We start from the raw sequence: 17265 nt of genomic DNA, 5'->3' as shown, positions 1-17265 counted from the left end.
CACCCAGCAGCTGCATGTGGAGGAGCGGAGACGCGAACCCGGTTCCCCAGATTACGAGACTACCGCTCTTAACCACTACACCACACTGTGGCTGGTGAGAATCGTAGTCCAAAACATCTGGAGGGGAAGGACCAGGTTGGGTGAAGGCTGCCCTAGAGTAAAGGATAACTTTTCAAAATAAGGGACACTGCATAAGTACGACTCTGAGTCTCAGAGATGTGCTATACAGGTAGGATTGCCAGATACGTTATAATTTAAATAACAAAATTTACTCAAGATACTTGACATATTCAGCCTTGGATTTCAGACCTGTACATTTCACTTCACTATATTAGTAGAAAACATCACCAACACGAAAATGATGAGAAGGGAATTCTGCCGATAGATGTGATGAATACAGTTCTGCTTTACAAGCATACGAAAATTAGCAAAAGACCATAATCTTGGGGCTGTAGCCAACTAAGTTCTACTCTGAATGGACACATTGAAATTAATGGGCCTAAGTTTGTTATAGCTATTATTTCCAATAGGTCTACTCTGAGTATATGACTCCTATAATAGGAGTCATTATTTTCTCATTGGTATTTTCACATGAGGGTATGGGGGCAGACTAGGCAGAAAGAGATGAAAATGGAGGTACTACTTAATTTATTAAGTGATTAGATTATATTTATAATTTAATATTATTATATGCCGCCTGCGCACAGTGAGGGGTGCCCAAAAGTGATGGGATATTTGTGCTGTGCCAAAATGTAATATTTTTTTGCTCCGTATTTTATTTACTAACTTTTCACATACCCTTTCCTGCTTTTCCTGCTCCCCAAGATGGCAAAGCCTCAATTGTGGTGAATTGTTTAGAATTCTTGAAGTCATTCCTTCCTTCCAATCATTTCTCACGTTGAGCCAAAGCCCAGACTCTGAGCAACCTTTATTTGCTGTAGGCTTTGAACAAACTGCCTCTTCCTCTTTCTGCAGAGGACTAGTACTTTGTGAGGTGCTTCATTCTTTGTGTGGGAATAGATGATGGCATGGGTGGAACCAAAGGGAAATGTATTCCTCGGTTATTTCAGCAGATCACTACCTGCCTCCAAGTTCCTAAAAGCACAGCTCTGCTAGGCTCACTTAGCTCAGCACTTTCCGTTCTGTAGCCCCAGGGAATTTCTGCAACACAGGTGTCTCTTCCATAATGAGTTGCACTACCTGTTTCTCCCCAGGCCAGGATTTTAGATATTACAAGGATTAGAAGTATATATTTTGCCTTTAATATAAGCACAGAACATGACAGGATATGGTCCTGGCCTCTTGTAATCCTTCTGTCAAAGAGGATGGTGATTCCTTCAGATTGAGAGGACAGAGTAGTGCCCAGAGGGGGAAAAAAGACAACCATTTTTGAGAAACAACAACAACAACAACTGTACCCAGGGAGTGTGTCCATTTCTCTCTGGCCCTCTGTGGGAATCGGGGAAAGCAACTGACTAAATGCTTCAAATTCCACACAAACAGAAGACAAAGCAGATTTACATAACATTTGCATATGGTAATTGTTATGTATAGATGCACATTTAGAAATTATTATTATTATTCAAATCAATATATAATACGACTCACCATAGATGGGAAGTCTGTGACAAGCTCACCTATGTGTTATGTTCAGGTGTCCATCGTTAATGTACTGCTTCATAGCTCCTGCTCCCCCTGCTTTAAACCAGTCCTGGACGGGACTCCTGTGTGAGTCATGTGACCCACATGAGATCGCAGAACCCAAAATACGTGCTTTATTCAGGGCCGTGCTCTCACGGTGCCCCAAAACATGCATTTTGGGGCACCGTGTGAGATCGCGGCCCCCTCAAAGAGCGTTTTTTTCCAGGCGAGATCTCGTGTGAAATTACGCAATACCACGGTGCCCAAATGGTTGCCCTGCTCTCGCGGGGAAAAATGAGATGTCTCAGTTTTTCAAGGACACTTGGGAGGGGGGCAATGGTCTAGAAGGGCCAATGGTCTGACTCAGTTTAAGGTAGCTTCCCATATTTACCTCTCCTTGTATCCCAGTGTTAAGCATTTTCCTTTGTAACTTTATAGAATTTAAAGAATGCATTTTAAAGAGAGTGTCACCTTAGATGTGAGGTGGGCCCTGCAAGGCTGTAATGGGTTTCAGTTTGAGTAGACTATACAATAATGCTGTTTTGTTACTTACACGCGATGGGGCCAGGCTGGGGACATCACGTAAGGGCAGAAGACTTGAACGGCCCAATTCACCACCACACAAGGACAGCAAATGAGTTTTTCAAAAATTAATTTTTGATTCATTAAGTAGGATTTAGGATTCAGTGTAGGCTGCTTCAATTAGGCTTGTGCAGATATGTTAAATGAATGGGTCAAATAAGTAATTAATGGTGTTAATATATCAATCAGATTTCTAATGTAGGTGTCTAAATTGAGTCAGTAGAAGATCTAAGAATTAATTTTAAACATGCTCTAAGGCTTCAGTTCATTTAGATCAGAAATAAGAGAACAATTAAGAACCAGAAGGCACACCACAGAAGTACTGTATGCTGAGAAAAGAAAAACCCGTGATGTTAAAAATGGTGTTACAAAGTCATGACCAGTATTTTGGAATTTAGTGAAATGCAAAGTCAGTTTTGCACCTGCCTGCCATTAAGTTAACATGAAAATCTTTCTTCTAGCTTCCTCTTTTTCAACATGCAGGGAATTTCACATTTCCCCACCTCTTGGTGAGATGTGCCTTTTCTGACAGCTACTCCCTCTCATCTGCTACTGTCAGCAATTTCCATTGAATTCCTGTATTGGCAAAAAACCAACCAACCCTGGAACAATTTGATTGGCTAAGAGTCCAGTCCATAAGAGAATCTTTAGAGCTTGCAGCCTCCCCCACAGAACAAGGCTCTTAATTTCTCCTTGCATAAGCCCTTTTCAGGTAAGTGCTGGGGAGGACAGACAAAAATGGCAAATTTCACCTTCTTTCCATTTATCATTTTTTCCCCCTTCAGTTCTCCACCTTTCTGCACCCATGTGCAAATTTTTCAAAGTCCTCACTGGCCTTCTAGTGTGCATTTCTCCTGATAAACAGGTTTTGTGTGCTATTTTGCCTAAAATGCACATTTTCTGCAAGCAATTTCCCTTAAATTAATTCGTTTTTGTATTACTTAATGCATTTCCCCTAATGTGCACATTTTTGCATGCATTATTTTGTTGGAGCGCTGCATCGTAAAAATCATAGTGGTGTGAATTGCAAAGGTTGGATGTTTTTCAGTTCTCGTATGGGAAGTACATATTAGGTATGTGAATCAAACTGAATTTCTCCTCCATGCCTGAGTTGCCAGAACGTGGCAAGTCCCATCCCCTTGAGAAAGCTGTATGACCTAGACACACTTCCCAGCTAACATGTGACGTGTTTGTTGTTTCTTTCTAGCATCAAGTCTTCCCAACCCTTTGTCCACGCTTTCCAGCTGCCTCTGACTTTCCATGTCTTTCAGAAGTAGACATCCTTTTAGGTCTCCCTATCCACTACCGCTGCAAAATGAAGGAACATAGTAGGTCTAAGCAACTGTATTTGCTAAGCTCAAAGATGCAACAAATGTATTTTTATTCATTATCGTAGACAGCCCTGAAAATTTTGAAGAGAAAAATGTTTAACTTTTATTTTTTTAGCTTTGCTGTTCCACAGTAGATGTTTTATATGTCCTATTAATAAAGAGCGAGCCCTATTAAACTTAGGGCTTACTTCTGAGTAAACATGCCTAGGATTACACTGTATGTTTGTTTTAAGCTATAGTTCAAGGTGTATTTGTTACTTAACCATCTGGCATCTTTTGTTCTAGGTATTTATTCAGCTCATTTAGTAAGTAATTTCCTCAAAATATGTAGATTCCTTTTTTTTTACAACAGTAACAGCAATGCTGCCATATTTCCTCACCCATAGCTGCTACCAAACATCTTTGTACACTGAATCATGCTTTTATTTTTATTTTTAGTTGATGGTGGTGAACAAACAGAGGTGGTTGGGCATGTTAATGCACTTTGCAAGTTGAATTCCTAGCTGTTAAACAAAAGCAGTCATGTTGATTTCAACTCCATTTAACATACATGGGAGGAAATCAATGTGACAAGGGAAAAAGATTTTAAAGCCTCTAAGTCCAGTTGTTAACAATAAAAACGAAAGGACTAAAAGATCCCGTGACTTGATGGTGTCCTTTTGGAATAAAGAAGGCTGTTGCCTAAGCAGCGCTTGCCTTCATCTTTTTATGAACCTTTTCAGTGCAGCAGATTGACTCATTATTAAAGGTCCACGATGTAACAAAACACAATAGGTCATCGAACAATGACTATAATGTAATCTCGGATGTTTTCATGTATCCCTTTTAAACAGAGAATGGTAAGTTAAAGAAATACATGTAGATTTAAATTATAGCTACCAAATGGCTATGTCCTTCTTAGTGATGTGTGAAGTTCCCTCTGTTCTAATCCCATCTAGGCTGCAGTACTCCTGATTTTAGTCTTATTATTTGTATTGATTAATTGCTTTTTTTTTTAAAGATGAACTCAAAGCGACATTGAAAAACAATGGGCTGATTGGCTGTTGGAACATGGAAGCACCCAGTCTTCCTTCCATGGTGGAAGCATGACCTGATGCTGATAAGTGGCATCATGGTTTTCCAGTAGATACAGGAATTGCCCCTCCTATATCCAATTATTCAACAAACAATCGCTTATATGTAATGGGGCTGAGCAAATGTGAACAAGTGTTGACAAGTGCTGGTCATACAAATTATCCAGTTACCACCATTATATGTTCCTGGGTGCCATAGAAGCTCTCCCCAATGTGTGCTATTCATGATTTGTACTAAAAGTTGGATCAAGATATCTGACAACTTATTGTCGGTGGCTGTTGACATTTTGGAGTAGCCAGAATGTAGAAATATGTGGATGTTACCAAGGCACTTGGTTTGTCTGATGGGTTCAGGCTCAGGCCAGCTTTGGTGTGGGTCCCATCTCAGGCTCTGCACACCAGTGGCCTGTGGAGAATTTTTTAGTAGGGGATCAGTTAAGGCCAGAAGTGCCAGCTTGTGAGGGCAATGGGTGGGGTTGGGTGGGGGGACGCGATGTTGCATACCTGACATCGCGTGCGTGAGCATTGGGCCTCCTTCCCTAAGCTGGGCAGAAGCTTCCTGAGCTTTAGGAAGGAGGCACCAAGGATTTTGCTAGCACAAAGATGGAAAAGCGACGAAATACCAACAAAAGAACAATGGCAAGAAAAATTGATGGAATTGTTGGGATACTGCCAGGGAGATATGGCCTCCACGTCGCCTCCGGACGATCCATCGACCTCCCATAGATACAGTATCAGCAATTAGCGACACGAGCTCCAGAAAATAGCTTGTGCCACATTCCAGAACTGATGCACACTCTATCAGCAGAATTCGCACAGCGAAAGATGCACGCAGGAGAGTATTATTTAGAAGTTTATTCAGTGTTGGTCAGAACAAAGAAAAGACATGACTGCCTGCTTCGGTCTGCTCAGGCAGAGAGAGAAACGAAAGCATAGACACAACAGAAACATCATATGAACAGGAAATACGCAGACTCTGTGACTCACAAAGCCTGTCCCTTTTAAGGTGGAACCGAAATATCCTAACAGGAATATGCTGAAATGGTGAAGCTAACAGAAGGACTCAAAGACAAGGACAATAGAGACTTTTAAAAAATACTGGGAACCTTTCATATTGTACTTATGGAAACAACGTAAGGAAATGGACTCACTAGCAGCATTTGATTAAACACTTACAACTAACAAAACAAAGATAGAAAATACGAAGAGGAGGCTAAAATGATATGAATATAATAAGGATTAATTTAAAGATTACAATATTAAGATATATGATAGCAAACAGGAGAAGTTATTATATTAAAAACCAGAAAGGGAAGTTGACAAAAGTTATGGGGGTGGGGGGAAGAAGCGGGAATTTATTTTGTGATTATATTGTTTGATGTGATCTTGATAAAAATGTAAAACCCAATAATAAATTTACCAAAAAAAGGAAGGAAGGAGGCACCAAGGGAACATTTAGGAGACTAACCTTGTCCCCCTAGTACACTGGCCACACACCACTGCTGCACACTCTGGTCCAACCGTGTATGTGCTCAAAACCACAAAGCTTGGCAAGTTGGTCTAATTTCATACCTGGTGGGGAGCACCCCAAAGTTGGCCAGGGCCCCCACTCCAGCTCTGAGCTCAGTGCTGGAGCCGTGGCACATGTAATACCAAAACTCACATACCCAGCAGGTCTTAGTCCCCTGGCCAATGGAGGAGACCATCATATGTCTCCAGCTCTGCAGTCCCAGAATAACTGGCAGGGAGGAGGAGAAGTAGCAAATGCCCTGAATCCCGCCTTCTTTGGCTGATGGAAAGCTATATAAATATTTTGTCACCAGATCCCCACAATTATCCTGTGTTCTCAATAAGCCCTTTGATGTTCTTCTTGTTGTCCCCCACCATTTGATGTGGCGAATTACTTAACTACCCATAATTTACCAGATGAAAAAGTGACAAACCTACCTTTAAGAGATCACACAGGGCCAAGCCTAGGGCCACACATAGGATCATGGAGATGGACAGCTGGGGCAAAGGAGTCAATATTGCAGTGGGAGATGGGATTGTGTAGGGCCCTAGAGCCCCACCTCCTGCCTGCAGCAAGTTCTGCCTGATATTACTTTGGTCTATGGGGCTGCTAGTGCATTCCACCGCCACTTAGAAAGTTACTAACAAGGGATGGGGGAATCTGTCAATTTCGGGCTCTCTCGGTTCCTCATTTTTCCAACCTTAAGTTCACATTAGTCTCTGGTGGCTTTTTCCTTGTTGTTGTTTTTTTTTTTAAAGGCCACCAGCATTTTGGGGAAATTTCTCCAAATATATACAGTTCTTGCACGCAATTTTGCATAATATGTACATTTTTGCAAAGCAACATTCTTTAACACAAATGATTTTTGTATGTTATTTTTAAAAATAAAAATACATGCATGCTAATGCACACTTTACCCGAGTAAAAAATGCCCTGTGAATTTTTGTACACATGGCTTGGCATGAAAACTGTGTGTGCGAATTTGGAAAAATGGTTGTGATTTGGTTTAAATATCATTTCATAAAGTGTGGATTTTGTAGGTCCACCTTTAAATGTAATTTCTCCCTTTCCCCAGCTAGAAATCCAGCTCTTTAGGAACTGGTAGTTGAAATGTTGATGATGAAGAACTGTGAAACCCGATTCCTTGCTTGGGTGGGGGATGCCGTAATTCTGGCACAGAATACCTGAAATAGTGGGTAAATAAGGAAGAATGTGGGACGCGGGTGGCGCTGTGGGTCAAACCACAGAGCCTAGGACTTGCCGATCAGAAGGTCAGCGGTTCGAATCCCCACGACGGGGTGAGCTCCCGTTGTTTGGTCCCATCTCCTGCCAACCTAGCAGTTCGAAAGCATGTCAAAGTGCAAGTAGATAAATAGGTACCGCTCTGGTGGGAAGGTAAACAGTGTTTCCGTGCACTGCTCTGGTTCACCAGAAGTGGCTTAGTCATGCTGGCCACATGACCCAGAAGCTGTCTGCGGACAAACGCCGGCTCCCTCGGCCTGTAAAGCGAGATGAGCGCCGCAACCCCTGAGTCGGTCCCGACTGGACGTAATGGTCAGGGGTCCCTTTACCTTTAAGGAAGAAGGTTGCCAGTGCATTGTAGCTGTTGGTGAGATTCTGGGCAGTTCATGAACCTGGACCCTAGTAAGGTTATAGACTCCTAGTGGCAGTGGCAGGAATTGCAGTCAGGGGCAGGTGAGACTGTTCAATTACCACTCAAGCCCACTTCCCCTCAAGGCAAAAGCAGGCTTCTTGAGTCTCCTGCTTCTCAGCTGACAGCCAGTAGGTGGGCCAGCTCTGTATTCATAACGAATCTGCTTTAACAGTGGAATAAATTTCACGATTGTTTGTGTGCGTGTGTGTGTGCAGTTGGATGGTTTTCTGTAGTCTACAGTGCATCAAAATGATTTATACAAGTTTCCAGGTGGATTATGACTTTCAGACAAGCTGCAAACACAAAACAGCTGTTTCTTTTCTTCTCCTTATTTTCGGATTTTTACGAGCTCCCTATCCCCACTCTGGCACCAGCAATAATACCTGAAAAGAGACTCGGTTAATGGCCTCGTCTCCCACCCCCCCTTTCTTATTTTGCCTAGAGTGAGGAGAGCAACTCTAGTGTGTTTCTTGTTGGCTGTCATTTATTCTGTAATTACATCTAATCTACTCTTGGACCCTGCCTTCCCAGGAAAGCAGCAATCTTATGAGTGACATTTCCAGAGCGCACCTCAAACCGGTAATTTATTAGGGTAATACATCATCGGAGCAAGGTGCTTTAATGATGCTTCCCTCAAAAGATGGCACCATCCAAGTAGTGGCTGCATAATTGCGTTGCAAAAGATGTGCCAGGAAGCGAGGTGCTCTGGAACGCTGAACAGGTTTGCCTCCAGGTATAACTGGCATCTTTACCCCTACTTTTCACAAATCTTTTAGTGCCTCTGCCTAGGCCGCCATACCTGATCGTCAAACTGTTGTCTCCTTGACAACTAAACTTTTCAAAGATTACAGGCAAAAAATGTTTCCTTCAGCCCTGGAGCTGTTTAATGCTTTAAAATGTCAGGGAAAATATCCTTCGGTCCCACGAGTGGGAAAGATAAGGTGGTGAGGGACTGGAAAGGGATATTTAAAAACATGTTTACAAAATAATTCAGCGCCACAAGGCAGCTCAGCAGAGGGCTTTTTAAAATATAAAGCCAGCTAAAAAGGGCTTCTGGTATGAAATATGTTAATAAAAATTACACTTTCCTTTAGCTTGGGATGCAGGCTTGGCTTGGATGTCAGGAACACGAAACAGCCTTTTTAATTCAGCCCTGAATCAGGAAATGGATATTTGGGGCAGACATTCCCCTCCCCCTTTAACTCTTTTGTAGCCAGGTAGCAACACTTAATATTTTGTTCTTAAGGCGACCTAGGTTCAAAGTTTGCCACTGCTTGATAAACTTCATCTACATTGTGTGCATATATATCAAGATTTTTATAATAAGAACCTTCTAAGTGGTTTCCATAAAATAGTATAAAATTCATTTTCAAAACAAATATATGCAATAAAATTACGTGTCTGGGTAGAGTTGTTAACAACAACAACACAAGTTGTTGTTGTTGTTTTTAAGCAGGCACTAAAAACAGTGTGATGATGGTACCTGTCTAATATTAACAGGTGCTGCTAGAGAAGAGGTGTTGCCATACATAGGGAGCAATCCTATGCTCAATTAATAAGCTGGTGTAAATTAAGCCAGCGTAAAATTACTGCAGATCCAAATCCGATTCAACAACGGGGCTGCTGCTGTTGTTCTGCCTACGCCTGGCAGAGGGAAAGCAAGCCTTTAAAATTGCGTTCTGTGTCAGGTCATGCGACTGAGCTGAACAGGCTTAGACTCCAGCCTGAGCCCTCTCTCTAGTCCTGCCCCTGCCATGCCCCCCCATGCCCCTTTTGCGGAACTTGCACTACCTTTGGTTTGGCCACATGAGCCCCTGGATGAGCAAGTTTGCTGGCATCACCTTCGGATGAGCCAGGGCAGGGCTGAGCTGAGCTAGGAATCAGTGGCGTAGCGTGGGTTGTCAGCACCCGGGGCAAGGCAAGTAATTTGTGCCCCCTAACCCGTGGATTTGCGGCCCCTAACCCTAACCCTAACCCCCAGATGCTGCGCCCAGTGCGGCCGGCCCCCCCTGCACCTCCGCGCTACGCCACTGCTAGGAATCCGCTGCTCGTCCCAGTGGATCTTGCCACCAGTTTCCCCCTAGAAAGACTGTTTTTTCACAAGTCCAGAACAAAGATGGCGCAGCACTTGTAAAAGTGCCAGTTCTGCAGATCAAAGGGGGCACATACGGGGTAAGGTGGTGTGGCAATCACACAGGGTCCCCGGACGTTGCACCATCTATTGATCCCTGTGCCACCACTTTATTTCTCGCTGCCACCACCCAGGCCCTACCTGGTAGAATACTGAGTCCAGTCAGGGTTAAATCGGAACATAAACTTTTATAATAATAATTATTATTTATACCCCGCCCATCTGGCTGAGTTTCCCCAGCCACTCTGGGCAGCTCCCAATCAAGTGTTAAAAACAATACAGCGCTAAATATTAAAAACTTCCCTGAACAGGGCTGCCTTCAGATGTCTTTTAATGATAGGATAGCTGCTTATTTCCTTCACATCTGAAGGGAGGATGTTCCACAGAGTGGGTGCCACTACCAAGAAGGCCCTCTGTCTGGTTCCCTGTAACCTCACTTCTCGCAATGAGGGAACCGCCAGAAGGCCCTCGGCGTTGGATCTCAGTGTCCGGGCTAAATGATGGGGGTAGAGACGCTCCTTCAGGTATACAGGACCGAGGCCGTTTAGGCCGTTTTGTTTATTTATTGCAGTTTAACAAGCGTGTGGTTTCATAAATGCTATTGGTCAATTACAATCATGGGGTGCCTATCCGGACCTATAACTTCCGCTACCTGCTCTCACTCACTAAACCACCTCTCAGATATTTACTTGTCTTCCTAGCCTCTAACTATTCCTGACTCAGCTTATTTCGCTACACTAACTCAACCCTCCCACAAACTCTATCTCAATTCACTCTCACTCCAACCAACCACCCAACTCCCAATGAACTCCTCTCTTCGCCTATCCCAGAGCTGGTTTTATAGTCCCTCTGACTCCACCCCCCTGGGTTCTGATTGGGTAACTTGCTTAACTATTTCACCTCCAGCACTCTCATATGTTAACGTCACAGGTGGTTCTTCAAATAAACCAGTCCCCAGTTGCTGAGAGCTTTGTATACTAACAGTAACACCTCGAGTTTGACTCAATAACAAATGGGCAGGAAGTACAGATGTTTGATCAGAGGTGTAATATCCTCACAGGGTCTTGGCACTCGTGCTGCAGTCTTCTGCACTAACTGCAGTTTTTGGACAAGGACAGTGCCCGATTTACATATAAGCTAAACAAGCTATAGCTTATGGCCGCACTCCCTTGGGGCCCCCCCAAAAAAATCAAAGGGAAAAAACCCTGGATGTGCATTTCCAAAATATAAGATAAAAAACAAATAGAATAAAACCTACATACAGCAACAGTGTTTTGTGTTGTGTAGGCTCCTATGATGTAAGCAATGGGCCCCGCCTGCTAGCCTGCTCCCTAAAATATCACTGGTTTGCTCATTTCTGTATATAGGGTGCCTACATTCTGCATGGACTGGTTGCATGGCAATATGGGCAAATGGCTTTAGATACCTATTAGGTCCATAAATGAACATATAGCATATATTCACACAGCAACAATTTGTTGACAAAGGACAGCTGGACATATAAAGGGTCCTATTACCTTCAGTAGCTTAGGGCCTCATCAAACCTAAATCCGGCCCTGGACAAGGAGCAAAGGAAGTGTTTATCGCAGCAATCCATTCTTAATGTTACCAGTGCCTGGTGTACCCTGGCCTAGCTAACCTGGTCACCCAGAGTTGCCACACCAACTAAAGCTGATATAAGACACTCCTAGCCACTGAGACAACCTGGGCCTCTAGTGACGAAGCTGGAACTAGAAACACCCCCAGACTACTGCAGTGGTGGTGGGGTACCAACTTAAATAAAGTAGGGGGTAGGTAAGGTAAAGGTACCCCTGCCCGTATGGGCCAGTCGTGACCGACTCTGGGGTTGCGCGCCTATCTCGCTTAAGAGGCTGGGGGCCAGCGCTGTCCAGAGACACTTCTGGGTCACATGGCCAGCGTGACGAAGCTGCTCTGGCGATCCTGCACCAGTGCAGCACACGGGAACGCCGTTTACCTTCCCGCTATAAAGCGGTACCTATTTATCTACTTGCACTTAAGGGTGCTTTCGAACTGCTAGGTTTAGGTTTCGAACTGCTAGGTTTAGGGGGGAGGTAAGCCCCGCCCTAAATAATTGATCACATGACACAGTGCACGCACACCATTTTAATGACAATGTCTGTCAACTTTGGGAGGCAAGCGGGCCCCCTCAAATATTTTATTCGGGGGGGGGACCCCTTCAGCCTGTAGGAGCTGGCCCCTATGAGTAGTAGAAGCATTATAAAGGAGTTTCATGTGCATGGCCAGAGAGAGTGAGATTTGGATGTGTCTGATATTATACCATCTTTAAAGCTAAGCAGGCCTGAGCCTGCTCATTGAAAAGATAATAGGTTTATGCAGAAGCGTATGACAGTGCTGTTACTGGCAACACCCTTGCCTGAGCTGAGAGGTCAGTCTCAGGTAAGAGGTGGAGACGTGGCTTTGAGTCAGAAGAGGCATGGGCTCCCCATTGTGAATCATAACTGCTTTCTTAGTTCTGATTTTAACTTGCAGCCTCTTAAAAAGCAGATACTTCAAAACACTGCCGCCAGTAACTGGATGGGAATGCTGGGCATGTTGCCCTGACCTCTGGGGAGATAGGCCCAAATACAAAAACAAGCAGTCGCCTCCAGAAAGCTGCTGGACAAACAGGAAGTATCTGAGACACTTCTTTTAGCAGGCATTTAGCACCACCATGGCCTGGTGGCAGCTCTATCTTCCAAATACCTGGCAATCTCCATGAGCAATTGATGTTAATAGCTGGTATTCCGATACAAAGCGCCAATGACATGGACACACGCCTTCCAGATCTTGTGGACTACAACTCCCATCAGCCACAGCCAGGGATGATGAGAGTTGTAGTCCAAAACATCTGGAAGGCACCATGTAGGCTACCCCTAGTTTAGAAGCATTAGACTAGTTAAAATTTGTGGCACAGAGGAGTGCAGACTTCGTAGCAGAAAACCACCCCATTTCTCTCTCTCTCTCTCTCTCTCTCCCACCTATCTCTGTTTCCTCCCTGCTTTGTCTTCCATCATCTTCTCCTTGCCCCATTCCATCTTTTCACCTCTCATCCTGTCTCTTGCCCCTTGCTTGGCCCCTACCTTCCCATCATTCCTTGCAAAATACCTTCTGGAGGTCTTCTTTGGGAGATTGCTTAGCAAGGGGAAAGGACCCCTCTGGAAACCACTTCTTCCTAGTGCTTAGCAGTGGAGATGGGGACAAGAAGGAGGCCAAGGGAGGGACATTCTTTGCAAGTGAACCATCTCAGCTTCCTACGTTCATTACCTGGTGTCTCCAGGTAAAGATGAAAGAAACAATAACAACCCATGTCTGTAGCCATGGAGAGTCAGTCTGAACTTCCAGTCAGTGCTGATAATATTGAGCTAAATGTTGGGCCAGTGTCTAAGGCCTATATTCCTAAACTCCCTAGGTAAGATGGTGGGACTGAGGCAACATAGATGTCAAAGGCCACCATCATTCTTATCTGCCCTCTGCCCACTGTATCCTCATTGTGTGGTGCAGTGGTTAAGAGCGGTAGATTCATAATCTGGGGAACCGGGTTCATGTCTCCGCTCCTCCACATGCAGCTGCTGGGTGACCTTGGGTTAGTCACACTTCTTTGAAGTCTCTCAGCCCCACTGAGAGGAAGGGAAAAGGAGAATGTTAGCCACTTTGAAACTCCTGAAGGGGAGTGATAAAGTGGGATATCAAATCCAAACTCTTCTTCTCTTCTTCTTCTTCATCGCCCCATTGTTTGGCTCAGCCAGCTCCTGGTGACCTAGAAGACATGGGAATGCACCTCACTTAATCTACTGAGTCTGAGCTTTAGAGAAGTGGGAGGTCATTTGAAGGCCCTGGCACTTTTCTGAGAGAGCCTCTGCAGAATCCGCCCCCTGTTTGTGCCTTCGTGTCTCTACTCAGACATGAAGATTTTGTTATTGTGATATTTATAAAATGGGAGCGAGCCGTTTTAATGTACCTTTTTTCATGCAAATTGCAAGCGCAGGAAATGGATCGGTTTAAGTATCACTTTACCAAAAGGCCAGAGAATAAATATTTGACTCTGTCATGCTGAGTCATGGTTGCAGAAGACACAACAAATCATTCAGCCTTCTTCTGTGTGGCATTTCCAGTGCGGGTTTGCACAATGCATTGTATGTGGGTCAAATAGATTACTTGACTCCCACCTCCCTCAGCTAAAGCTAGACTGACAGATCATATAAAAGCAAGTCAGGCTTAAGAATCCACAATAACACACATTTAAAAGTGTGCTTTTACTAGAAAAATGTGAGTAGCTGAAACTGTGCCTTACTTGGATGAATGAAACAATCGCCTTGCTTTCTTCCTGATGTCTATATTCTGTTTTGTCTTACGCTGCAGATTAAGATGTGTGGGTTAAAAAAACCACACTGGCCAAACCAGACGTGCTACAGGGTTATTATTAAATCACTTCACAATAAAATGCCTGTCTGAGTAGCACCTAGGCATTAACTCTTTCAATGCCAGAGGCAGTGGCAATTAACCTGGCTGTAGTAATTATTATATCATTGTGTGGCTAAACTATTTCACACCTCTGCAAATGCAAATTTAAATGGTTTGCTTTGGAATCTCCTACCTAGTATTTTTCTTGTTACACCCAAACTCTTGATTAGTTTGGATTCCCCTCCCCTGGCTCTAATAAAATGAAAATGCAATGAAAGATGAGAAGGTGTCGACTTGGGAGAAATGAAAATAGGTGTTCTTGGGGTGGGGGCATCTGCATTAAAGGTAAAGGGACCTCTAACCATAAGGTCCAGTCGCGGATGACTCTGGGGTTGCGTCACTCATCCCTCTTTACTGGCCAAGGGAGCCGGCATACAGCTTCCGGGTCATGTGGCCAGAATGACTAAGCCATTTCTGGCGAACCAGAGCAGCGCAAGAAAATGTGTTTACCTTCCCACCAGAGTGGTACCTATTTATCTACTTGCACTTTGATGTGCTTTCGAACTGCTAGGTTTGCAGGAGCAGGGACAGAGCAATGGGAGCTCACCCTGTTGCGGGGATTCAAACCGCTAACCTTCTGATCCTATCTATTCAGCTGTCTAGATCCATCTCTTTCTCTCTCTCAGCTATCTATCATCTAGCTATCTTCAAATATTAGTGGTAGAATTGGATATCCTTTCCCAAATTTCACATCCAGCTGTGCACCTAACCCATCTGACAACAGGGACAAGCAAAAATACCTGTCCTTCACTCTAAGGTCTCAGGGTAGGTTGCAACAACAATATATGTGGATCAGCAATGGAAATGGGTTTTAAGGAGTTAGGAATTTCCACTTAAGCTCACATATGATCAGCTAAAGAGAGGGAAATTATAGTTAACATTGTTCCAAGTTCTTATGAATGAACGCTGGTCCCGAAAGTGACATTTCATTTAGTCAAATGCATCATTAAATGAAGGGGTGTGTGTGAGGGCATGTGCAGCCTGCTTTTTACAGCAGCATAGTCTGCATTCTGCTACTTCAGTGCTGGGATAGTTTTATTAGGACAACAACAGGAAACCAGGAGAGTGAGCAAGCAGGATGTTCGCCACCTTGAATGCAATTATTCGTAGAAAAAAAGTCACACGTTTATTTATTTTTTAACACCTGTACATAATAAATGAGGGAGGGGAGAAAGAGGTGGATTCAGATACAATGGTGGCACCATCCTTTGTGTATGTGAAGCAGCTTTAACAGATGATTTTATTTATTGAATTTATATCTTGCCCAGGGTAGCAACCTTCCTAGGTACGCAAAATTTTATGTCATCTGACGTCACTTCTAATGCATTGCTTTTTGATGTGTAGGTGGCTACATAATCGCTGCCTGCTCCATTAGGATTGACTGCTGAAGCCAAGGTTGAGAAAGAATCAAGAACAAGACACTGAACCTTGGATGGCAGAGCTCAAAGGAACTCAAATCCTGGGGCCATAAGGCAGGGGTGAGACTGTAATCCTCACAGCCTGGGATCATGCTTCATTCAAATAACTCAAAAAAATTTGGCATGACCGAAGGCAGCAATTGAGTCTGGATGCTTCTGATGTATCTAATCCCGACTTCTAGAGCCACAGAACATGACGCTTTTCAGGGTTTGGCCTGCCTTCTTCTGGACAAACTTAGCATGCCATCTTCTGGACCCCATGATCAGTTAGGAGTACAGCCTGGGTGGTGATGGGAGGAATCCTGGGGTTCGAACAGTTCTTACAAACATGTCAGGATGAGATAAATCACAGCTAGAGAGAAGGGAACCTAGCTGGAAGAAGAAGAGTTTGGATTTGATATCCTGCTTTATCACTACCTGAAGGAGTCTCAAAGCGGCTAACATTCTCCTTTCCCTTCCTCCCCCACAACAAACACTCTATGAGATGAGTGAGGCTGAGAGACTTCAGAGAAGTGTGACTAGCCCAAGGTCACCCAGCAGCTGCATGTGGAGGAGCGAAAACACGAACCCGGTTCACCAGATTACGAGTCTACCACTCTTAACCACTACACCACACTGGAGGAGTGAGGCAGCCTGTTCTGATAGCAATCTCAAACAAATGCCAATGTTTGGAAAGCAAAGAAATCTGGACTCTGTACTGGAGCTCCTGAAAAACTCTTGGGGCTCATCCTAAGTCCCATTCTTGTTCCACCATTTCCCTAAAAAAACAAGGTGCATTTTGGCCACAGTATGAATGTAGAATTGGCAGTGCAGAGGAAGAACATTGTCCCATTACACAGGCTAGTTTGAGGTAAACAATAGAAGCTGCTTAGAACACAATAAGAGTATTGCTGTATCTAGTGTTTTCCCCCCTTAAAAAAATGTTTAGGGGTACTCTCATTTTCCTACTCATATTGAAATACTGCCCCTCAATGAGGCCAAACTTAGATTCACAAAATGTTTAGGGGTATGCGTCCCCCTGCATCCCCCCAGAAAAAAAGCACTGGCTGTATCAGACCAATGGCTCATCTAATCTAGCTTCCTACTTCATCCAGTGGTCATCCAGACAGCCCTGGAAAGTCTACAAACAGGGCTTAAAGACAATAACTAATCTCATTATAATAATTAGGGTAGTGACCACCATATTTTATGGCATATGACTTAATTATGCCCTGGTCACATTATGTGCCAAGGTTTCAGGTGAGGGGGTCCAGTGTGAGTAAGCTCAATTGAACCCAATGAGACTTACTTCTGAGTAGACATGCCTAGAATTGCAATGTAAAACAAGCACATAAAGCAGAGAAAAGATTAAAGTGATTCTTCAACCTTTGAGTGTGATCCAAAAGGTGTCGTATTAATATATCTAAAACCTGTGCACTTATATGAGAACAAGTGCAAACCTGC

The 17265-nt window shown here is 43.8% G+C and overlaps 1 protein-coding gene across 1 annotated transcript in view; it reads left to right on the top strand.

The window, feature by feature from the left end:
* The window catches only part of LOC309380827 (uncharacterized protein), a gene marked incomplete at its 5' end in the record, with an annotated part of 85557 nt that extends 69033 nt beyond the window's left edge, over positions 1–16524 (top strand). Inside the window, one exon of the mRNA XM_081930925.1 lies at positions 15749–16524. Within this exon, the coding sequence (XP_081787051.1) occupies positions 15749–15779 (31 nt within the window). The 3' untranslated portion in view covers positions 15780–16524. The remainder of the gene's footprint in view (positions 1–15748) is intronic.
* Positions 16525–17265: the final 741 nt, after the last annotated feature.

The sequence above is a fragment of the Podarcis melisellensis genome, assembly GCF_964234715.1.
Source record: "Podarcis melisellensis genome assembly, chromosome: 12".
Lineage (NCBI taxonomy): Eukaryota > Metazoa > Chordata > Lepidosauria > Squamata > Lacertidae > Podarcis > Podarcis melisellensis.
The sequence above is the reverse complement of the archived record's forward strand: the minus strand, read 5'-3'. Positions and strand labels throughout refer to the sequence as shown.